This window comes from Phodopus roborovskii, unplaced genomic scaffold, assembly GCF_943737965.1.
Source record: "Phodopus roborovskii unplaced genomic scaffold, PHOROB, whole genome shotgun sequence".
Taxonomy (NCBI): Eukaryota; Metazoa; Chordata; class Mammalia; order Rodentia; family Cricetidae; genus Phodopus; species Phodopus roborovskii.
Window position 1 is genome coordinate 24418997 of NW_026126514.1, and position 24086 is coordinate 24443082.

Consider the following 24086-nt stretch of genomic DNA (forward strand, 5'->3'; position numbering starts at 1 on the left):
TGGCATGGCCTTTTTCTTTTCTATTCCCCTCCACCGGGCAGCTGTTAAAATTTACAGCTTGCTTATCCTGGGTTCTTTTCTTTTAAATTCTAATAAAATTGTCCTTGATCATGCCTAGTGATGGTTGCTCATGCCTTTTTCCCCAGCAATCCAGAGGCAGGTGGATCTCTGAGTTTGAGGCCAGCCTGGTTTATAGAGGGAGTTCCAAGACAGCCAAGGCTACACAGAGAAACCTTGTCTCAAAAAACAAACAAACAAACAAACAAACAAAAACACCACATAAACAAAAAATGTCCTTCAGCTTTAAAAAATAATAAATTAGGTTTGAGCCAACTGTGGTGGCTCACACCCTTAATCCCAGCACACTCTGGAGTCAGAGGCAGGCAGATTGCTGAGTTTCAAAGCCAACCTAGTCTACATGTCAAGTTCTAGGCCAGCTAGGGCTACATTGTGAAACCCTGTCTGGGGGGTGGGGGGGATGAGGTTTGAGGGAACAAGATACAATTTGCAGCTAAGAATCTTTTGGGGAGCCAGGCATAGTGGTGTGCATTTCTAAGAGAGGCTGAGGCAAGATCGAGACCATCCTGGGCTACATAACATATAAATTCTAAGGGTTCCTACCTTAAAGGTCTATTTTCCTCTCACAAAAGCTCAATGAAGAACAAGTTGGGGAGGGCTCTGCTCCACAAGGTCATTTAAGAACCAAGTTGGCAGAAGACCCACTACCTTAAAGGACTTCCAGCAGGTACTCAATTTAAAAGCAAGATGTTGCTCTTTATTAAGACCCACCTTGCAGCAAAATTCAAGGAGAGCCTTCCTCTAACATGTCCAGATGGCAGACTATGTTTTCCACTGAGGATTTGTAGATCCACCTAAGATTAATAGGGAGGAAGAGGGCTCTGTCACCAGGAGGAGAGTAAGGTACCACTGTGGTCATCATACTCCAAAGGCACAGCATGAAGAAGATAAAACACTCTTAAAAAAAAAAAAAAAAAAAAAAAAAAAAAAAAAAGGAGGCAGGGGGTGGGGCTGGACAGATGGCTCAGAGGTTAAGAGCACTGGCTGTTCTCCCAGAGTCCTGAGTTCAAGTCCGAGCAACCCCATGGTGGCTCATAACCATCTTTAATGACATTTGGTGCTCTCTTCTAGCCTGCAGGCAGAACACTATATAATAATTTTTTTAAAAAAATCTTTAAAAAAAGATCAGAATATTTGTCCAGAAAACAATTTGTAATCTGTAAAGGGATCTCTTTTATCCACTGGAGTAGAACACTAAAAAATGTATTTGTTAATTGAGAGTTTTAATTTCTAGAAATGAGGCTTGAAGTTCCTTTGAGTGGAGGGCTGCTCTAGAAGCATCAGCATTCAGCTGGAAGAGAACTGAGTAGAATTTTTTTAAGGACCAGGCCTGGACGTAATGGATGGGGCCCCTGTGTTATGTTGACCTAAGTGCAATGGACTGTAGGGCAGTCACTTCCCAGAAGCCCCTTTTTTGCCTAGAAGGGAGTCGGGCTCTGAGGAACAGTAAGTATTTCTGTCAACACTAATAGAACAACAGCATTATTTACAGGACTTTCAAACTGCAGTAGCATGGATTCCACATCAGCCGATGAAACACCATGACCAGAGAGCAAGTTGGGGAGGAAAGGGTTTATTAGGCTTACACTTCGGCATTGCTGTTCATCACTGAAGACGTCAGGATCCAGGAATCAGGAGCTGATGCAGAGGCCATGGAGGGGAGCTGAATACTGACTTGCTTCCCATGGCTTGCTGAACCTACATGATTATTGAACCCAGAAGCAAGCAGCCTAGGGATGACACCACCCACCGTTGGGTCCTCCCCTGTTGATCACTAATTGAGAAAATGCCGTACAGCTGGACCTCAAGGAGGCATTTCCTCAGCTGAGGCTCCTTCCTCTGATGGCTCTAGCTTGTGTCAAGCTGACCACCCAGCACATGTGTAAGTCCTCAGGGAGAAGCCCCTACTCCTTCCATGACAAGGTGTTGGTGGGCTCCATTTTGTATAGGCCTTCTGCAGGTAATCACAGCTGCTATGAGTCTGAGCAACAGCCCTGTCACACCAGGATGTCAGCATGCCCCATCCTTCTTGCCTCTCATTTTTCCCTTTTCTGAAATATACCTCAAGCCTTAGAGGGGGTGAAGACCTGTATTATTATTATCATTATTATTATTATTATTAATTTTGGTTTCTCTGTGTATCCCTGGCTGTCCTGGAACTCACTCTGTAGACCAGGGTAGTCACAAACTCACAGAGATTCACCTGTGTCTGCCTTCTGAGTGCTGGGATTAAAGGTGTGTGCTGCCATCACCCAGCCAAGAATCTATTAAATGCACCATTGATGATACCAAACCATGGCTAGAATTTATAGTTACCTGTATGGCATGGTATACCTACATACATATGCATGTGTGTATGTGTGTACACACAAATTAGAGTGCGTGTACTGAAGTGTACTAAGGAAATAAGACACACACACACACACACACACACACACACACACACACCAAACAAAAAAGTTCTACTAAAAAAGAAAAGGAAACCTTGGGCCAGCTAGGTGACTCAGCAGGTAAAGGCACTTGCAGTGCAAACCTGAGGACCTGAGTTTGATTCCTGGAGCCCACACAGAGGTAGACAGAAAGAAGCAAACCCCTCCACACACCAGTGTTGTAGAATATTATTTGAAGATGTGTTACATTTGTTTATGTTGTGGAATATTCTTTTAATGATGCAAAGATGTGTTGCATTTTTTTTTCGTTTTCCCCCCTTTGGTTTTTCTTGAGACAGGGTTTTTCTGTGTAGCCCTAGCTGTTCTAGAACTAGCTCTATAAACCAGGTTTGCCTTGAACTCACAGAGATCCACCTGCCTCTTCTTCCTGAGGCTGGGATTAAGAGTGCATTCCACCGCCGCCACCACCACCGCCACAGCCACCACCACGAGGAGTGTTGCATTCTTTTATGTTGCATTTGTTTGACTCTGTGAAACTGTGTTACTTTGCCTGTCTAAAACACCTGACTGGCCTAATAAAAAGCTGAATGGCCAAATGCTAGGTAGGAGAAAGGATAGGGGCGGGGCCCTGCTGGCAGTCAGAGAGACTAAATAGGAGGAGAAATCTGGGAAGAAGAGATTGAGGAGAGATAAGAGATGGCGAGAAGGACTCTAGAGGCCACTGCCCAGCTACACAACCAGCCCCAATGTAACATGTAAAGAAAGTTATATAGAGTAGAGAAAGATAAAAGCTCAGAGGCAAAAGATAGATGATAAATTTAAGAAAAGCTGGTTACAAACAAATCAAGCTAAGGCTGGCCATTTGTAAGAAAGAATAAGATTCCATGTATATATTTGGGAGCTTGTGGCAGGCCCCGAAAGAGCAAGGAGTAAAAACAACCAACTACATACCAGGGTACATATGTCCCTTCCCATACACATGCCTATAATCATCACCACCATCATTATCACCATTACCACCACCAGCATCATCATCATCAAATAAAGATTTTTAAAAAAGCGGTTAACTGTTCAAACATTGCCAGGACATCAAGCAGGAAGACTTGAAAAGTGCCCTTGAAGTTTAACAGATGCTTGAATTCTTCAAGGACGATTGCTCATTTTGATTTAGGAAAAAACAGTATCAGGTATTTGAGGAAAAGCTCAAACCATCTGCAGCCCAAGCAAATGAGCCACAAAAAAAGCAGAAGGAGAGAGTTCAAAGTGAATCCCAAAATAATATGTTTGGTCATGTCTGGCTTTATCAGATAAAGGGGGAAGCTGATGTTTTAGGAGAGGCAAAGGAGACTCCAAGTCTTGGAATGCAGCTGAGAAAAGTGGGGAGGGGTGTCCCTTGAGTAGGGTTGAGCCACCTCAATCAATCAGCCAATCCTGGGTCTGGGCTGCAGAGCAGGAAGGCACAGCTGACAGGGAATAACTATGTGGCAGGAAACTAATTACCTAGCTGGTTACCAGATGAGTTCTTCCATTTCCCAGATGTTCTGTTTTATATATATTACATAGTTTCACAAGTTATTAAAAGAAATTTCATCTTGACAAAGGGCATGGATGAGTAATGCACCTAGAGTCCATTAAAAGTTTATTCCATACCTGGTGTGTGTGTGTGTGTGTGTGTGTGTGTGTGTGTGTGTGTGTGTGTTGTGTGTGAGAGAGATAGAGAAACAGAGACAGAGAAGGAGGGAGAGAGGTGCCCTCTTGTGGTTCATTTAGATCATTAACTTTTTTCTTGTTTTCTTGCTTTTCCAAATGCAAATTAGCACTATCAACATTTTAAAATCATCTTTTAAGAAATACAGAAATACAATCCAACATTCAATAAAGGAAAGGAAAAAAATAAACAGCAGGAATTTCAGTAAAATGAACCCAAATCATCTGCATGTAGTCCAAATTGGAGTTGCATTAATTATCATCATGTAGACAGCCCCTTAGAAGTATATCATTTCCTTCAAGGATGCCAATATTGACCCTCATTCTGCTTCAGGAGCCAGCAGTTTTACTAACCCCAGAGGAAAGCTGCTGCTGACCCAAGGCTGACTGATCTCTTGATGCTTATACACTTACAAACTCTGTTTTTATTGCTGGTTTCTCTTGACTTTTGGTTGTCACTGATTTTCCCTCTTGGCCTATACTCTAGTTACTCTAGTTTAGCTAGTTCATTTCCTCTTGGGAGTCTGTGGTTCCTCCACCTTGCCTCAGGTCTGACCTCTTATGCAATCTTGCAACACTCTGTGCTGCTTTTTTTTTTTTTTTTTTTTTTTAACCCTGAGACAGGTTTTCTCTGTATTGTTTTGAAGTCTGTCCTGGAACTAGCTCTGTAGACCAGGCTGGCCTCAAACTCACAGAGATACACCTGCCTCTGCCTCCTGAATGCTGGGATTAGATGCATATGCCACCAATGCCTGGCTACTCTGTGCTTCTTTCTGCCATACTCATTTTCCTTAACTGTAATGAAACAGTTTTACATTTTTTTTTTTTTTTGTATATGTGTGTGTCTGTTTCTGCCAGTAAGTCATGAGACCCATAGGGTAAAGATCAACTGGCTTGGTCAGCACTGTCTCCTAAGCACATAATGCTGTGCCTAGCACATGGCAGATACTCAACAGATACTCAATAAATGTTTATTGAATGAACCAACCTCACCTGCAGGGGACTTTGCCAGGATCCTATTACCATCTCCTGGATATGACTGCATAGGAGACTGGATTTCAGAAAAGGATTTCTGGGCCTGGGATGTAGCTCAGCAGTACAGTGCTTGGTTAACACATGCAAGACCCTGAATCCAGTCCCCAGCAGCACAAATGTGCAGACACACATTATTTCTAGAATAAAATTTGCAGTTGCTCTCTGTGCTCCATCACAGATTCAACAATCTGCTACAAAAATCCTTTCATCTATTCTATCAATGGCTCCACCTTTAAGATTGAAACAGATTCAACAATCTGCTACAAAAATCCTTTCATCTATTCTATCAATGGCTCTACCTTTAAGATTGAAATGTTAAATTTCTGGTTCCTAAGCAACAAAGATTTTACATAAAATGCTGGGTCCTTAGATATGACCCGGTGTTGTGGGATAATCTTTTTGTACAAGATGTGTCTCTGCCAAGGCACCTTCTGATTGGTTTAACAAAAAGCTGAAAAGTCAATAGCTAGGCAAGACTTCCAGGCAGAGATAGTAACTCTGGGAAGAAGAGAGGCAAGATTTGCCAGTCAGACATGGAGGAAATGGGACTCACAGTACAGAGGTAACGAGTCACATCGCAGAACATAGATTAATATAAACTACTTAATTTAAACTATAAGCCAGTTGGGAACATGCCTAAGCTACAAGCTTTCAATATTAATAAGAAGTCACCATGTCATTATTTGGGAGCTGGTAATACAAAGGACGTCTGACTACACCCAAACCTTATCAGACACTCCACCCCAGCAGAACTAAGGGAAAGAGAAAATGTGGTATGTATGATAAGATCCTTTTATACTTCATATCCATATTCATGGTCCTAATCATGGTTCCACTTATTCCCAGATTTGGTAATCTTCTGGTGCCACAGGTTTTTGCCTGATTCCAAGATGGGCATGTGATAGTATATACCCACATGGAGCCTCTGTGCTATCCAGCCTCAGCCCCACACTTAGATTCGGAATCTAAGTACTTCTGTTTGCCTGAGAACAGAGAGGTGGCCAATTGTGACATACTGCATAGGCCCTGGATCTTATACATGTGACTTGGGGAGCAGGGCGTAGAGTGTATGCACTGTGTGTGTGTTGCTAGAGCTCAAAGTCAACCTTGAACATACTAGGCCTATGCACTACCACTGAACTACCAACCCCAGAGTATCTGTTATCTTTCCCTACAACCCCTCATCCTAAATAATTTAACCTCTTGATATTGTAATTTTGACGTAGTTATTTTTTACTTTGTGTGTGGTGTGAATAGGTATACTGGCTTTGCATGTGTGTGAGTACATACTTGTGTATGTGAAGGTCTGAGGATGACGTTGGGAATCAACCTTAATCCTTTCACCTTACTCATGGGCAGGGTCTCTCCGTTAAACTCAGTGTTCACTCACACAGCTAGTAAGCTTGTATCTCGGTAAATAAGGATCAGGATAAACAAATAGGCCGAATAGATGTTTATTCAGGGAGAAATAACTTACAACCTAGACAGATGAACACCAGGAAATTCAACCCGATCCTCTCCTGTCCGAGTCAGGCCAGAAAGAGAGCCTTTCCTGGCCCCCTCCGACCTCCTTCCACAGGTCACTTCTGCCCATGGCTCCACCCCCAAAGGGCGTGGTCAGTGCTACAGAAGGACTATCTCACTACAAGCTTGTTCTGGACATTCTGTTTTGGACTTCTGAGACTAAAATTTCAGACACACAAACACATCCATCCACCATTTATGTGGTTTCTGTGCATCGGAATCTCAGCCTCATGTTTGCCCAGCACACTCTATTGAGCTATCCTCCTGCCCTTGATGTAAGTCCTGGAAAAGATTCTCATTTATTGTTGTCTACATATGGTGGGGATTTCCTAAAGATTTATTTTAAAAATATATCCTATGTATATATGTTTGTGCCTGAATGTATATATGTGCACTACACATGTGTAGAGGCCTGTAGAGCCTGGGAGAGGGTGTTGAGATGCCTGGAGTTGGAGTTACAGGCAGTTATGAGATGCCACGTGGGTGTTGGGACCCAATCCGGGTCTTCTGCAAGTGATCTTCACCACTGAGTAATTTCTCCAGCCCCATAAAGATTTAAATTATGTCTCTGAGAGGCAGTGTTACACGTCTTTAATCCCAGCACCAGGGAGGCAGAGGCAAGTGGATTTCTGTGAATTCAAGGCCAGCCTGGTCTACAGAGCAATATTCAGGACAGCCAGGCCAAGGCCACACAAAGAAACCCTGCCTTGAAAAACCAACCAACCAACCAACAAAAAAACCTGTCTCAAACAATCAACAAAGCAAAACAAAAAGATTTAAATGATGTCCATCTGTCAGTGTGTGGGTATGTGCATATGAGTGCAGGTATACTTAAGAGGCCAAAGAGGGCACTGGAGTTGGAGTTACAGGACATTGTGAGGGGCCAATGAGGGCCAGTAGTCCTCTGCAAGAGCAACAAGTGGCTCTTGTTGGTTCACCACTAAGCCATTTCTCCAGTTCCACAGGCTTTCCCTTAAAGTCCCTATTTTATTTTGTATTTGTGGGGGATGTCTTAGTTAGGGTTTTTATTGCTGTGAAGAGACACCATGACTACAGCAACTCTTAGAAAGGAGAAACATTTAATTGGTGTGGTTTGCATTTTCAGAGATTCAGTCCATTATCATCATGGTGCACGCAAGCAGACATGGTGCTGGAGATAGAGCTGAGAGTCCTGTATCTTAACTTGTAGGCAACAGGAAGTGGTCTGTCTCACTGGGAGTAGCTTGAGCATGGGAGACCTCAAAGCCCACCCCAATAGTGACACACTTTCTCCAACAAGGCCACACCTACTCCAACAAAGCCACACTTCCTAATAGTGCCACTCCTTTTGGAGGTCACTTTATGATAACACCTCCTCAGTGTTTATTAGAATTAACCCAAGCATGAGTATATTTGAGGCATGTTCCTTCAAACATGCAGTTCTTTCTTATTGAGGTCCCTAATCATATTGTTATAGATGGCTGCTTGTAATCTGTAGGGTCTCAGCTTAAATGTCATGTACCCAGAAAGGCTTGGGTCTGCCACAGAATCTAATTATTATATGAACCTTATTCATTCCACCAGTCTCATAAACACTTTTAGTTTCTTTTCTTTATAATTAAAAATAATTTCGTGTGTGTATGTATTTCTTGTGCTTTCTCATTGTTTTATTTTTTTTAAATTTTGGTTTGTTTCCTCTTTTTGTTTGCCTTTTTGTTTTCAAGAGAGAGAAAGAAGGCGTTGGGTGGATGGGGAGGATCTGGGAGGTGATGAGCGAGGGGACCTGTGATTAGAATACATGACATGAAAAGTTATTTTCAACAAAAATATATTTTAGAAAACAACACTAAAAACAATGTGTATGGGTATGTTGCCTACATGTATATCTTTGCATCACTTGTCTGTGGAAGCCAGAAGAGGGCGTTGGATCCCCTGCAACTGTAGTTAATTATAGATGGTTGTGAGTTGTCATGAGGGTGCTGGAAATTGAACCCAGGTCCTCTGGAGACCAGCCAGTGCTCTTAACTGCTGAGCCATCTCTCCTGGCCTATTTTCTGTCATACTATAATTGCAAGTCTTCAGATATTTGTGTTCATTTTTGTTTGTTGGTTTTTTCAAGACAGGGTTTCTGTGTAGCTTTGGAGCCTGCCCTGGAACTCACTCTGTAGACTAGGTTGGCCTCAAACTCACAAAGATCTGCTGGCCTCTGCTTCCCAAGTGCTAGGATCAAAGTCGTGAACTGCCACCACCCAGCTCTTTATTTAAAATGAAATTCAGATGTATTGAAAGGGAAGGAATCTTGTAATTTTTTTCACTTTTGTATTCCTGGACTCTAGCACAGTACAAGGAGCAGGTGATCCACAAATATTTGACTATTTCTTTCTTCTTCTTTTTTAAAATATTTATTTGTTTATTATGTATATAGTGTCTGTCTGCAGGACTAAAGAGGGCACCAGATTTCATTACAGATGGTTGTGAGCCATCATGTGGTTGCTGGGAATTGATCTCAGGACCTTTGGAAGAACAGTCAGTGTGCCGTCTCTCCAGCCCCCTATTTCTCTGTTGCATTTACACTCATTTCTTCTATGGTATTTTAGTTTCTGCCATTGCACTGTCACCCCCAAGGGAGTAGGAGAAAATTACAGTGCTCCCCTTCTCTATCTCTGAGTACTGAGACCAGTAATTCTGCTCATTTACTGAGCTCAGGGTTCTAAGAGGCTGTCAAGTACCCAATGGTAATTCTATTAGTAAGAGCGTGACTAAGGCAATCAAGAAATGCTTTTCAAGTTACTCTTGAGCAGCCGAAATCGCAAACTGCTGCATTACAATTAGGTGAGAGCAGAACGTTGAAGACATATATATATATATATATATATTTTTTTTTTTTTTTTGCATGAGCACGACAAACTAATGTATCCCTCTCGCTCCAGGAAGCTGAGCTCTTGCAGCAGCTCATCTGCCCAATGGGGGGCGGCAGCATCCCATTAACTCACTCCTTGAAGATGTGTAGGTGGGAGGAGAGATTTCGCGTTCAAAAGCTTTTTGACTCTACTCACTCTCCGTAGCGCCTTAGCCCGCTCGAGTTTCAATGCGCGTTGTTGCTGGACGAAGCTGAGTCCTATACAGCGCTCGCTGCTCTCCCGATCATGGCTTCTTCGAGTTCCTTCACCTACTATTGTCCTCCATCTTCCTCCCCTGTCTGGTCAGAACCGCTGTATAGTCTGAGACCTGAGCACGCGCGAGAGCGGTTGCAAGACGACTCAGTGGAAACAGTCACGTCCATAGAACAGGTGAGGTGGCAAGGCTGGGCGAGGCGCCCGCGCGGGGCCTTCTGGGAGTAGGAGTCCCGTTTGTAGAGCCGAATGGGTGCGAAACTCTCCTTGGAACTACAATTCCCACATTGCACTGCGCCCCGCCCCCGAGCTCTAGGTGCCCAGACTGGGGCTTCCGAGTGGAGCGTTTGTGGGGCTCACTTGGGTAGGAAAGGGTCGTTGTCATGGCTGGGCTTGGGGGACAGGATAATACCTCTATCCTCTCCGCTTCAGAAGATGTAAAGAATCGTGTTCTGTGTCTGGAGCCTACAGCATCCTGGGCGGACCAGGTAGCCTGCTCCATTCTGCCAGCGCTTGGAGATCTGGGGCCGACTGCTCACTTTCCCCCACATGCTCGCAGTTTCCGGACATTTAGGGGACCGAACGGCCGGACTATGGTCATGCCATCCCCAAGTCGGTTTAATGTCTGACCTGTTAGGTCAGGCTGAGGCCTACCTCGTGGTGGGTAATTATTTGAGCACCTGGTGTTGAACGCTGGAAATTCAAACAAGAAAACAGCCCCTGGGCAGGAACCTGGTTAGGAACGACAGTCTGGAAGACTGTATGGTTTAGAAAGAACAAAAAGAGTACGGAGTTTGAACTGCTTGTGATTCACTAAGGCCTAGGGTGTACTGGACATTCCATTTTGAAAAGTGTTTAAGGTATGGGTAGTGAACAGTAGTTTAAATTTTTCTCAACACTTCCTCCCCCCCCCCCCCCCCCGTTTGGAGTTGTTTCCAACTTGGCTGTTGTAGAGCTGTTTACCCATCTGTTACTAGAAGTGGTCAGAATGAGTCTTGTTAGCGCTAGATCAGTACCCAAGCTTAACCATGGAGGAACCTGCTTCACTTTCATACCTAATGCTGGAGCCTCTATTTAGGCAAAGTTAGTGGCAATAGTGACTATATAAATTTTACAGTTGTGGTTAAGTACATATTTGTTTTTGTGTGTGTGAATGTGTATGGCTTGTTTGTGGGTGCTGTTGCCAAGGCATACAATATGTGGGTTCTAAACATCTGACTGAAGCCATCAGGCTTGCATAGCAAGCACCTTTATCCACTGAGCCTTCTTGCTTGCCCTAAATAAAATTCATAACAAAATAACCGATTGAACACATGGTTATTCGAATAGTAGCAGAACAAATCTTTTAATCTTTGAGTTATTGCCTCATAGGCTTTAGGGTAATAAAGGAAACTTGCTCTTTGCATATAGCTCTCTGACCTAGTTAACTTGTGTCCCACAGAAGCCTCTTATAAAACATTGCAAAGAAATCTTTCATCAGTGGCAAAAAGCTGCAGAATCTGTGCAGTGTTTAGAGTGACGTTTCTGTTGTTGACTAGGGTATGGCGAACTATGGAGTTGGACATGCTTCCTCCCATCTCTTAACCTTTAAAGGAATTGACTTAGCAGATAAGGGTATGCAGGATCCTAAGGAAGGATCAGAGTTAGCCTGTCACTTTACAAAAACATCTGTGTTTAGGGACAGTATCAGGAATTTTCCTGATCTCTTTCTTTTCCTTTTTGTGTGCTGCCATCTTCTTCAGTAGATTGAGGAAGTTCTTTCCTGCTCGGCTCCTATAAGGAAAACAACTTAAGTTCTGAGTAGGCATAATGAGCAATACGAAAATAGACACAAGATGCTCTGAAAAGAGGCTGGCTAAGACCAGGGCTGTGGATGCTAGACCCTGATAGGTTAGTGTAGAGAGTCCATCAGATACTGCGCCAATGGTGTGATAGAGCCTTATATGCTTTGTCATTATTCCAGCTCACATTTTAAAAGTCTAGGATGAAGAGTTGCACTTAATAGGAAGATAATGTGATACTTCATTCTGAAGGCTTCCGCTGCACTTTAGTAGTCACCACGGTGACCATTCATTTGGTTCCAGCTGAGTGCTCCATGTTCTCCGGGCATTGTGTGACGTCCTTACACATTCTGATGAGAAGGCAGAGGCTTAGAGAGCTGTCAGGTGCAGTCATCGGAAAGAAGGTTGCTGGGAGGAATTCTCAGACAGTGCTGTTTGATTCTTTTGGTTTTGACCAAAGAAACTTCTACGGGGATTTGCTGCCAGCTCAATTTTGTGTCATGGCAATAAAGATTAATGCTTGCCACTCCTTTCCTATCTCATTTTTGGGAAACTTCACTTGTTAGACAATACCTTAGTAACAGGAGTTAGACCTGTAAACAGTGGAAAGTGCTCTTCTTTGTGAAACCTGTTCTATTCCCCATTTTCTTTTAGGAAATTCTTGAGGGCTAGAGAGATGACTCTGGGTAAAAGCACTGGCTTCTCTTTCAGATGGCCTAGGTTCAATCCCTGATGGCTTACAATGTCTGAAACTCAGGCCCAGGGCATCCAGGGCTCTACGTGTATGTGTTGCACAAAATAATCAATCAACATTTAAAAAAGAAAATCTCTCTTAGGTGCTAGGCACTGTTCAGACACTTGACATGAGTCATTGAAAAAAGGAAATGGATTTCATTTTTTTTTTTTTTTTTTTTGTTTTTTAAGACAGTTTCTCTGTGTAGCTTTGGCTGTCCTGGAACTCACTCTGTAGCCCAGGCTGGCCTCTAACTCTGAGGTCTGCCTGCCTCTGTCTCCTGAGTGTTGGGATTAAAGGTGTGTACCACCACTGCCTGGCTGGATTTGATGGGTTTTGTTTTTTTATAATTTATTTAACTTTTATGTATTTTGGTGTGAGGGTGTCAGATCCCCTGGAACTGGAGTTATAGACAGTTGTGAGCTGCCATGTGGGTGCTGGGAATTGAACCTGAATCCTCTGGAAGACCATCTAGTGCTTTTAACCTCGGAGCCATCTCTTTAGCCTTGGATTTGATGTTTTTAAGGAAACTTTTGCTCCAGGCCAGAGATTCAGTCAATTAAGAAAAAAAAAAAAAAAAAAAAGAAAAGAAAAGAAAAAAAAAAAAAAAAAAAGCAAAAAAGTATAATCCCAGCACTTGGGAGGCAAAGGCAGGCAGATTTATGAGTTCGGGGCCAACCTGGTCTTCAGAGTTCATGACAGCCTAGACTACACAGAGAAACCTTGTCTCAAAAAACCAAAAAGAAAGAGCGAGAGAGAGAGAGAAACATGAGGAATGGGGGTGTAGCCCAGTGGTAGAGCATGAGCTTAGAGTGTACACAACTATGTCTATCACCAGTACCACAAAGAAGGGAGTGTAAAGAGAAGTTGCTTAGAATTTTTAAGAAAAAAGCAAGGGTGTGTCAAGGACAGCATGTTTGGTCAGAGAGTTGAACTATATGAGGGAGCTGGTTATGAGTGGGCCAGGTAGAAGAGTGTTCTGGGCTGAGAAAGCATGCACCAAGGCCCTGAGATGGACAGAGTGTGCCGGGTGAGGAGGGGCTGGTAGACGGGAGGCTGGGAGATGAGATGGAATAGCGTGTGGCCTGTGGCTGTTGTGTCTGAAAGGACTCTCTGAGATGGGAAGGCCTTAGGCTGGAGGGCTTGCATTTACCAGCCAGCCTCCTTTCTACCAGCAGAGTCCTTTCTGCCTTGGTCTTTAGATTTGCTTCAGGAAGTAGATGTGTACCAGCAGGCTCCCCAGCTTAGACCGCTGCCTGTGAATGAAGCAATACTTCTAGGCACAAGAGAGTGAAGGATGCCATCAGCATCCTCCCTCCTTCCGTGCTGTGAGCTGGTTTCTCCCCAGACTTAAGATCCTATCTTCCTGACCTTTCTCCACAGAGACCCTGACTCTTCTCTCTCCTTCCCTTCCTCTGTCAGACTTGTTAGCTGTCAGAACTCTGAGCAGTCACACAATCTGAATGATGGTTTATCTGGTTCCTCAGGTTATAGTGAAGAGGATTATGTGGGGGGCTTGGGACAGTGGCTCATTTAAGAGTGCTCACTGGAGAGGTGGCTCAGCTGTTCGAGCGCTTGCTGCCTTTCCAGAGGAGTAGACTGGTTCCCAGCACACACACAGGGTGACTACAGCCTTCTGGTACCCACTCCGGGGGTACCACACATATCATTAGAAATAAGTATTTTTTTTTTCCCTGTTAGTTTTGTTTTTTCGAGACAGGGTTTTTCTGTCCTGGAACTTGCTCTATAGATCAGATTGGTTGGCCTGGAACTTTTTTTTTTTTTTTTTTTTTTTTTTTTTTTTTTTAAATAGAGTATTATATGGGAAATGAGGGTGGAGGCAGGAGGCAATGGTTGGGAGGCTATTGCACTGTTCTGGGTGAGAGGTGACAGCGGCTTACAGAGTGGCTGTTCTGCTTGTGATAAGGTCAGTCTCTTGACTGTTTGTGAAAGTCTGTCCCTTGATAAGTGTTTTTCCAGTGGATGTGATCAAAGGGCCTTTTGTGAACAGACAGCAAGGTGAGGTTGTACTGTTAGTGTGCAACCTTGTCAGTGTCGAATCATCCGGAATCACCCTATTGCAAACTGCAAATTAATATGGATAGTCTTATTGTCTCAGTGGTGACCTTGCCAACACTTGTTTACATATTGCTGGGTTTTTTTGTGTTTTTGTTTTTTGTTCCTCTCGAACAGAGGCCAAAGCATCTTCCACTTATTATTCAGGCAGTTCTAAGGGAAACATGACATAGTATTAGTTAAATGTCAAATTTATGTAAATCCAAAGGGGGTGGTGAGGTTGGGTATAGTGGTGAGTGAGTACCTGTAATACCAGCACTTAGAGGATGAGACAGAGAGACCACAGTTAGTGAGCCAGTCTAGGCTACATAGCAAGACCCTGTCTATAAACAAACGAATGAATAAACACAGAAAAAAACCTGGGCTGAATATAGATAGCTCAGTGTTAGTGTGCCAGCAGTGTAAGGCCCTGGGTCCAACCACCAGGTCTACCAAAGAAAAAGAGGTTTACAGACTTTTCTGGTTGAGATGAAATATATGTCCTTTTAGACTTTCAAGTGTGTGGCAAACAAATCAAATGTCTGTTGAGAAAATTTACATTTAAATTTAGGTCACTGTGGGCTTGGGATATAGTTCAGTGGTAGAGTACTTTCTATTGTATGTGAGGCTCTAAATTAGACCCATAACAAATATAATACATAACCATTATAATTCATACTTTATATAACACCAATTTAGAAAGACCATCTCTTCACTTATTCATGAGATGATTCTCTTAAAATTCTTCATGTGTCTTTTTTATTATCACCAACATATACATAAGTATATATGTATGTACTTTTCTAGCTATATGAGTAAGATAATTATCATTGATTATCTTATCCCAGCTTTAAGGACCAACCCAGGCCTAGGTGAACAGGTCTGTAATCCCATCTGCATGGGGGACTGAGGCAAGAAGATAGCAAGTTCAAGGCCAGCTTGAGCAATTTGGTGAGACCCTGTCTCAGAGGGAAAAAGGACATTGGAGGGACAAGGCTTGCCTTGTAAGCCTGAGGACATGTGTTTGATCCCCAGCACCTATGTAAAGGAGGTAGTGAGCACCAGCTCCACAAAGCTGTCCTCTGCTGTCCCCATATGCACTGTGGCTCACGCACACCCTCGCATGCATCATACCCACGGTGATAATAATGTCTCCTTTTCCTGAGTTTTTAGCTCATACCCTCTGTGTCAAAAGGGAAACCACATAGAAGTTTACTAACATCTCATGCATCTCATGGCCGATACCCAGAGGAGTTAGTCAATCTCTAAGAGGTAACTTAGGGTTCCAGCTTAAATACCGTCTTCACCTGCGGTATTGGAAGCCTGTAAAGGCAAGGTGGCTAGGAAGAACCCAGAAACCATTAGTTTGTTGTGCATGTTCACATTGTGCTTTGTGGAAGAGTCTGGTGTTCACATTGGGATGGTCGTGGGTGATTGAGAGGAGTATGCCTGAGCAGGCAGAGGAAGAGTTCCTTTAGAGATACAAGCTTTGTCTTACAAAGGAGTAATTCCTGCTGTGTCTTCAAAGCTGTGTCTCCTGTTGCTCAAAATAATCAGCTCAAAATAATCCTCATACAAAAGAGGCTTATTGTGAGTGATGCCTTTTGTTTCTCTCAGTCTTATTCTGAGTGATGGGTTCTGTTCTCCTACAGTCTTAGTTTGGGGTGACATATATAGTCACCTATATTCCTCAAATAATTTGTTCAGAAAATGCTTTTCTTATTAAACATCAGAGAATTTTTGTTATCCTTTTAGTTGAGAAGATGGATAGTATGGTTAGTGGGTTAGAAAAATAGTTAACATTTAAGTTATGAATGAAGAAAGTACTTTACCACTTTTAAAAACCATTTCTGGCTGGGGAGATGTTCATACAAGCATCAATACCTGAGACCAGATCCCTAACATCCATGTAAAAAACTTCTACGCTGGTGGTACTGAGGCAGCCTGGAGTTCCCTGGCTAGCAGCAGCTCCAGGGAGAGACCCAGACTCAAAAATAAGGTGGAGAGTAATTGAGGAAGGCACCCAACATTGACCTCTGGCCTTCACAGCATTTACTAGAACACACATACACACACCCCTCTACACCTTTCAATCTACCAAATAGAAACATGCATCAGAGTCCCCGATGGTTGGTTAAAAGCTAGTGGATGGACTCTGTACTCATAGGCTCTTGAGTATATCGGTCTGTATTAGTTCCGAGTTTCTGGGATGTTAGTTTTCTGCCACTGTTCAGATTGGGAGGCCTTTTTCTGCTTTTCTTTTTCATGCTCATGTTTAAAGAGCGTGGGTGAGCAAAAGACAAGCTCTGGGGTGGAAATTCTTGTCTCTTTTATCCAGGAATATATTCTAGACACCTACAACATAGAGGGAAGATCAGAGTATTATTTAAAAATTTCTTTTCTTTTGTGTGTGTGTAGGTGCGCTCACTGTATATATGCATTTATGGAGGCCAGAGGTTGGCCAGATGCCTTCTCTTGTCATTTTCCACCATGTCTTAGTCACTGTTCTATGGCTGTGAAGAGACACCATGACCATGGCAATTCTTATGAAGGTTTAGTCCAGTATCATCATGATGGGGAACATGGTTGCATAGTGGAGCAGTAGCTGAGAGCTATGTCCTGATCCTCAGGCAGAGAGAGAGAGGCCCTGTCTGTCCTGGGACTCACTGTGTAGACCAGGCTGGGATTAAACTCACAAAGATCGTCTGCCTCTGCCTCCCAAGTGCTGGGATGAAAGGCATGTACCACCACCGCCCAGCTAACCTGAAAGAATTTTATGATGAAAACCAATATATTCACCATCTAAATTCTTTTTTTTTTCTTTCAGATTATTGAAAGTTAAAATTTATTAAACCATGTGCCAAACACTCAGGTTCAAATTAATTTCAAAATATATATAGGTGTGTAATTAACTTTAAAATGAGAAAACTGGCACCATCTACATTCTTTTGTTAACATTGTATATACTTTTTGGGGGCAGATTGGGGTGAAGGAGTTGAGACAGGGTTTCATGTAGCCTAGGCTGGCTGTGAATTCTCAGGCCCTCTGTGTCTGTCTCTAGAACTACAGGCATGTAGTACCCAGGCATGTAGTACCATCATTTCTAGACTCTTCCCTTTCCCGTCTCTTTGTGTCATTGGGGTTGAACTCAGGCCCACACTCGACATGGAGCTGAACCCCAGCCTGTTGTCTTCTATTTTCTGTTTATTTGTTTGATACAGGGCCTCCTCACTGTGTATCTCAGGCTTCCCAAGTGCTGGAGTTACAGGCATGTACCACCATGCCTGGCTTCTACCCATCTCTTATTAATGGGTTTCAAAGTAAGTTGCAGATGTCAAGACAGTTCTTAAATACTCATTAAGTAGAGTTTAATATTAATTCATAGTTCTTGTAAGATATAATTTATACAGGATGAAATTTGCATATGATTAGAATAACACTCACACATGTGCTTAGCTTTGGCAGGTGCTCATTCCTGTGCACGAAATCGTTTGTTTGATTTAAGACATCACCATCACACTAAAGCATCCCATAATGCTCCTTCCTAGCCAGTGTCCACTCCTGACTCCAACCCCAAAGGTAACTGATAGCTGATGTAAAAGAAAAAATAAATTCATTTAGCCTGTTCTAGAATTTTATCTTTTCCTAGACAGGCTTTTACTATGCAGTCCCAGATGGATTGGAATTTGCATTGTAGACCAGGCTAGCCTGGAACTCACAGAGACCCATCTACCTCTGTCTCTTGTGTGCTGATGTTTAAAGTGTGTATCACCACACCCAGCCATCGCATTTATTTATTTATGTATTTATATATTTATTTATTTCCAGACAGGGTTTCTCTGTGTAGCTTTGGAGGCTGTTCTGGAACTCACCCTGTAGACTAGGCTGGCCTCGAACAGAGAGATTCGACTGCTTCTGCCTCCCGAGTGCTGGGATAAAAGGCATTCACCACCACCTCCTAGGTGCCATTATATTTTTTAAGAAAATTCTTATTTACTTTTCTCCCCCCCTCCCCTGCCAGTGAACGCACAGGCAGTTCCCTTTCTGCCCCTTGTCAATTACAGATGCATGCCACTGCACCCCGCTTTTTATGAGAGTTCTGAGGATTGAATTGAGGTTGTCAGGCTTGTGTGCAAACACTTTTACCCACTGAGAAGCCCTTGCTATTAAGTGGCCAGGATGGACTTGAATTCATGAGCCTCCTTCCACATCCTCCCAAATATGCCACCACAGGGCCTCACTATGTAGCACAGGCTGTCCTGGAACCTCCTATGTAGACCAGGCTGGCCTCCACCTGCCTCTTCCTCTCCAGTGCTGGGATTAAAGGCGAGCGGCACTATGCCTGGCTAAGAGGACCTTTGAAGAGGCTAAAATTATGACTCTTACAGATAGAAAACGATAGTCAAAGATTTTCTTTTCCTTATTAGCTAAGGAATCAGTAAGGTGTTCAGACTAGTTGGAGAACTGAAAGTCTCATCCAATTAGAGTCAGATAAGGCACACAATAAATTTACAAATTAATGGAAATCGTTACTGTTGTAATCCAGGCAAAACTGGCCCTGCCTCTCACCCACCTGCACATGGCAGGTGTTTGTACCCTGGCTCTTTAAAAGAACTCCACCCACTTCCGTTCTCTCTTTCCCGCTGTTCCTCTGAAGGGACTTTTCCTGTCACCCCCCCCTTCTGCCCTCTGCCCCGGTCTATCCCTGTCTGTCTCTCTTTACCTCTTTTTCCTTTCCTTATTTTCTTAACTCCCCCTCAACACAACTTCCAATATGAGTCACGCCTACAGTCTGTTTCCCCATCCGCAGCGGTCCATCACCCTCTGTGCTGCAGGACAGCACACCTTCAGCTGCAGGTCCTGCCACCTTCAGTCCCAACCCACGCCGCTTTATTCCCAACAGTTACCGGACCCAGGTCTGGGCTGCCCACTCTTCAAAGCCAATAATCTAGGGACCGGAGTTAGTGGGAAGGTATCAGGTTTATTCAAGGGCCAGCATCTTGAGAGGAGCATCAGTGCTCCATCTCAGGTAATTCAGGGGCATAAAGGGCTTTCATAGAGGGAAAGGCTGTGTCCTGTATGCTGCCTTCATCATCCAGGCATCCCTGTTCCCTCAGAGACTCAATAGACTTTGGTCTCCTGGGGCTAGTGCCTGTATTTTCTGAAAGTTAAACTTCACCACAATTTATATACTTTTTGTTAACTGGTTCTTAGAACTGAAGGTCAAGGAGAAGATTGCATGTTGGGATGATGTCTGAGGGTCTTCCGGTGTTCTGGGTTCTTAAATGTGAAGGTTATTTAATATCTGAATCATTTAGGTATACCTTCTCTTTAGAACTGAGGTGGCCAGGTGGAAGAGAGGGGACATCATCCTTGCCAAAGGCATTGGGAGGGAAGATAGCTTCTGGCGAGGATGAAGCTCCCCAAAGGAGAAGGGGCTGCTGCAGAACACGTGTCCACAGCATAACGATGAAGGCATTTCCTTTCAGTGTGCCTGTCTGTGGGTGGGAACTGTTTACAGCCCTGTCAGTTTGCAAGGCTGCAGAGTTGTGAAGTAGCAGAGGTGTGGATGGTCTAGCCAAGATACATGGTTTCTTTGGCATGTGTTATCATGTATGTATGCATAGATAGATTTTATATAGTTATATGTGTGTGTATGATTTTTGTCGTGAATCTTTTGAAAGTAAGATGAAGACATTGTCTCCTAAGTGTAAAGGAAGCAACATCATCTAAAAAAAAGGAAAATAATTCTATAATGCTGTCTGACACCCTGTTTATGTTTAAATTTACTCTATTGTCCCAAGATTTAAAAGACAAATAAATTATATGTATCTATGTATTTGTGTGTACATGTGGGCAAGAACTTGGGCATATTTTGCTACAGTGTATATTTGTGGCAGGTCAGAGGACAAATCGAAGGGGTCAGTTCCTGCAATCATGTAGGTCTGGGGATTGAGCTCAGCTGGTCAGGCTTCATTGCAAGTTCTTTTATCAAACTATCATGCTCATCTTTTAAAAACAAAACAAAACAATAACCAGCTTTTGGTTATGTGTTTAAATAGGATCCAATAAAAGCTCACTTACTTGGGCCTATTTTGAAATATTAAAGAGCTGGTCTCTTGGGAATTAATCTTCCATGCCTGATCCTGGCCTTGTAACCTTGTCATGTAGCAGAATTCTGAAGTAGATCAGGTTCTCTGGACTCCATCCATTTCCTGAGGAGAGGCTCATGTTCATTCACACGGCTTTGTGTGATGCTCTGGAGCCGAGCCTAGGGCCCTTTGCTGTTTATGCAGAAGAAAAGGCTCTGTTGCTATGGGGCTGTTGAACTGCCTATAGGCTGGTAACCGCCTGTGGGATTTTTATGTAGAAAGGAGAGATTAAATAGAACAGTGGGGTTGAAAGGAAGCCGGGGAATTAAAGGAAAAGTGAGAGGTCAGCAGAGGTGCACGTGCACTGGTGTTTTCTTCTTTCTGTGTGTGAAACCCCTGAATTGAAGGGTTGTTGTTGTAATCGTTTTCAGAATTCTGGTTTCAGAGTCATAGAGTTTTCATACTTCTTCATGATTTTAGACAGCAAAACAGTAATAACAGCAGCTACACAGTCACCTTCAGCCCCTCAGTATCTCTTTCTTTTTATTTATTTACTTATGTGAAGTTGAGCCCACAGCCTTACGCATGCTAGGCAAATACCTTTACCATCCCAAGCCTAGTCCACCTGTGTAAGGGGAGAGAGAGAGAGAGAGAGAGAGAGAGAGAGAGAGAGAGAGAGAGAGAGAGGAGGGTAGGAGGGAGGGGGAGGCAGGGAGGGGGGAGGACAGAAGTTGTGTATGTATGTTGTGAGCCTGTGCACACTCAGGTAGAAGCTGGAGTGTTCCATTACTCTCTACATATTCCTTTGAGAACTCTCCATGAACTTGGAGCTCTTGGGGCAGCCAGCAAGCCCTGGTGACTCTCTTGTCACTTGTCTCCTATAGCCTGGGGTTACAGGTGTGTGTGGACCATGTCCAGCTTGGTGTGCAAGTGCTGGGATTAGAACTCAGGTCTTCAAGGCTGCACAGCAAGTAATTTTACACACTGAGTCATCTCTCCAGCTCCTAATTGAATATTAAATTATGTTAATTTTTGTTTGCTTGTTGTTTCCAAGACAGGGTTTCTCTGTATAGCCTTAACTGTCCTAGAACTTTCTCTGTAGACCAACTTGGCCTCGAAATCACAAATAAATTATTTTTAAAAATGTAGATGTATTTATTTTATTTTTATGTATATGATGTTTTGTTCATATGTATGTCTGGGCACTAGGTGCCTGTCTGGTTCCCTTGGAGGTCAGCAAAGGTCATTGGATTCTCTAGAACTAGAGTTATGGAGTTGTGAGACACCATATAGGTCCTGGGACTCAAACCTGGGTCCTCTGCAAAACAAGTGCTCACAACTGCTGAACCACCTCTCCAGCCCCTAAACTGAAGACTTTAATAATCTGTTATTTTTGAGATGGAGTTTTATCATGCAGCTCTGGTTTGCCCAGAGCTTGCTGTGCAGACCAGGCTAGACTTGAACTTCCATTGAGCATCTTTCTCTCTCTGTCTCTTGAGCTTTCAAATCATTGGTACATGCCACGGTGCCCAACTGGGTTTTAATAAGAATTTAAGAGCAATTTGACTGCTGTGTTTTCTTCCCTAACTGGTATTTCCCATTTCCCTGGGGGGTCGGAAGTCCCCAAGGCTATGTCTAGGTTTGGGGATTCAGTATTGGGACTTGGGGAACTCAGCCAGTGTTAAGTTTATTGAAACAGTGATACAAAGGAACATGGTCACAGACACAAAGCTCTTGGGACAAATCTGGAGGAAAATGGACACAGCTTTTCAGTGTGGTCTCCCAGTGGCGTGAAAGAGAAGAAGTACTTTTTCTTGTCTGAGGCTGTCTGACATAGGACCCAGTAGACTACCAGAGGATAGACTAACAAGAGTGAGACGGAAGTGTATTTATTTGGTTTTGTTGTTTTTAAATAGTCTAACTATGTAGTCAGGCTGGTCTTGAACTTGGTATGTAGCTAAAGCCAGTGTCAAATGCCCAGCCTCCTTAGTGCCACCATTCCCAGCCAATTTTTTTTTTTAAAGCATGTGTGAATATGTTCACGGGTGAACATCCATCGAGGAGTAACCCAGTGGGGTGGTTAGATCCTGAGGTAAACAAAGGAAAGGTGGTTCGGGCAAGCAGGAGAAAGTGTGGGAAGATAATATTGTGGACACTTAGTTCTGGAAATGTGCTGCCTCAGTTTCCCTATATTGCAGAGAAACAAGGAAACAAATTAGTAAAGAATAATGGATTTACTTACAGTTTGGCCAGAGCTGGGGAGAGAAAAGTTAGGTTCTGTCTGCCTTTGATGTCGCAGTGTTACAGCTTTATAGAAAAGATGAAAGGAGCTTTTGTGTGTGGCTGAACTGTGAAATGAGGTGGCAGAACCATGCAGTCTCCTTGGGGACGAGGCCACCTCCTCTGGCCCCAGGCTTCAGCCTGTTCTCCCCAAGCAAGGGATTCCCACAGAAACTGTAGTTCTTTAGGGTATTTCGTTTCAGGGTTCCTGCTACACTGAAGTCCCATCTTATTCTTCAATCTTGAAGATTTGGGATTCTCTGTTACAATCTATTTGTTGACGGCTTGGTGTGAAAAATTCCTCAAGTTTGCATTTGCATGTGCCTGAAAGAAACCTCAGGGTAATACTGCAGCCAGGCTTAGAAGACATTACCTTAGTGTCAGGTCACCATGTGTAAGAACCCCTTCTCTATAACCTCTGGCCTTAGTGACTTTCGGAAGGCCTGGCACCAGGGACTCCATTTTGGCTGACAGTATGCCGCTTGCCTCAGACTGTTTTTCTCTGAAGACATCAATGCTAACCGTCATGTGGTTTGCTTTTAATCCTCCCTCCTTGGTGTGATGAGGCTTTGTCCTTTGATCTGATCTATGTTGGGGGTGAGGAGAAAAAAGTATAACAGGCAGGCAGGAAGACTGTGCTAAAGGCCGCTTTTCTCAGCCAAACATAAGTAACTGTTTAAAAGGAAGGACTCAGGCTAAGTATAGCTGGCGTCTTCTGAAATTTTATGAATGCCGAGTCTCACTTCATTGTGCATTTTCCTTGACTGATTGTATGGTGGAAGCTTTTCCTTACCATATATATATGTGTGTGTGTGTGTGCAGGGGCCCAAAGAGGACAAAAAGGAACATGGGATATCCTGGAGCTAGAGTTACTGGCAGTCATGAGCCACCAAATGTGGGTGCTGGGAACTCCATTTGGGTCCTCTAGAGGAACAGCAGGTGCTTATAACTGCAGAGCTGTCTCTCAGCCCTTTGAAGGGTCAGCTGTAAGTGTGGCCTCCAATGCCTGTTAAATACACTGAGTTCTGTCGGGCAGTGGTGGTACATTCCTTTAGTCCCAGTACTCGGGAGGCAAAGGCAGACTGATCTCTGTGAGTTCGAGACCAGCCTGGTCTACAAGAGCTAGTTCCAGGACATCTTTCAAAGCCACAGAGAAACCCTGTCTCGGAAAAACCAAAGGAAAAAACAAACAAAAACAAAACACTGAGTTCTAATAGAAAAAGGATTTTTGTAGCAGTATCAGCAGAGACAACGGCTTTAAAATGTCACAAAGACTACAAAACAAAATCAGAGAAAACAGCAATTTATGAAAGCATCTA

General features: G+C 43.4%; 1 protein-coding gene across 1 annotated transcript in view; it reads left to right on the plus strand.

The window, feature by feature from the left end:
• The first annotated feature begins 9759 nt into the window (after window positions 1–9759).
• Window positions 9760–24086, plus strand: part of Fntb (farnesyltransferase, CAAX box, beta) — a 77329-nt gene continuing 63002 nt past the window's right edge. The window contains exon 1 of the mRNA XM_051196033.1: window positions 9760–10003. Within this exon, the coding sequence (XP_051051990.1) occupies window positions 9860–10003 (144 nt within the window). The 5' untranslated portion in view covers window positions 9760–9859. The remainder of the gene's footprint in view (window positions 10004–24086) is intronic.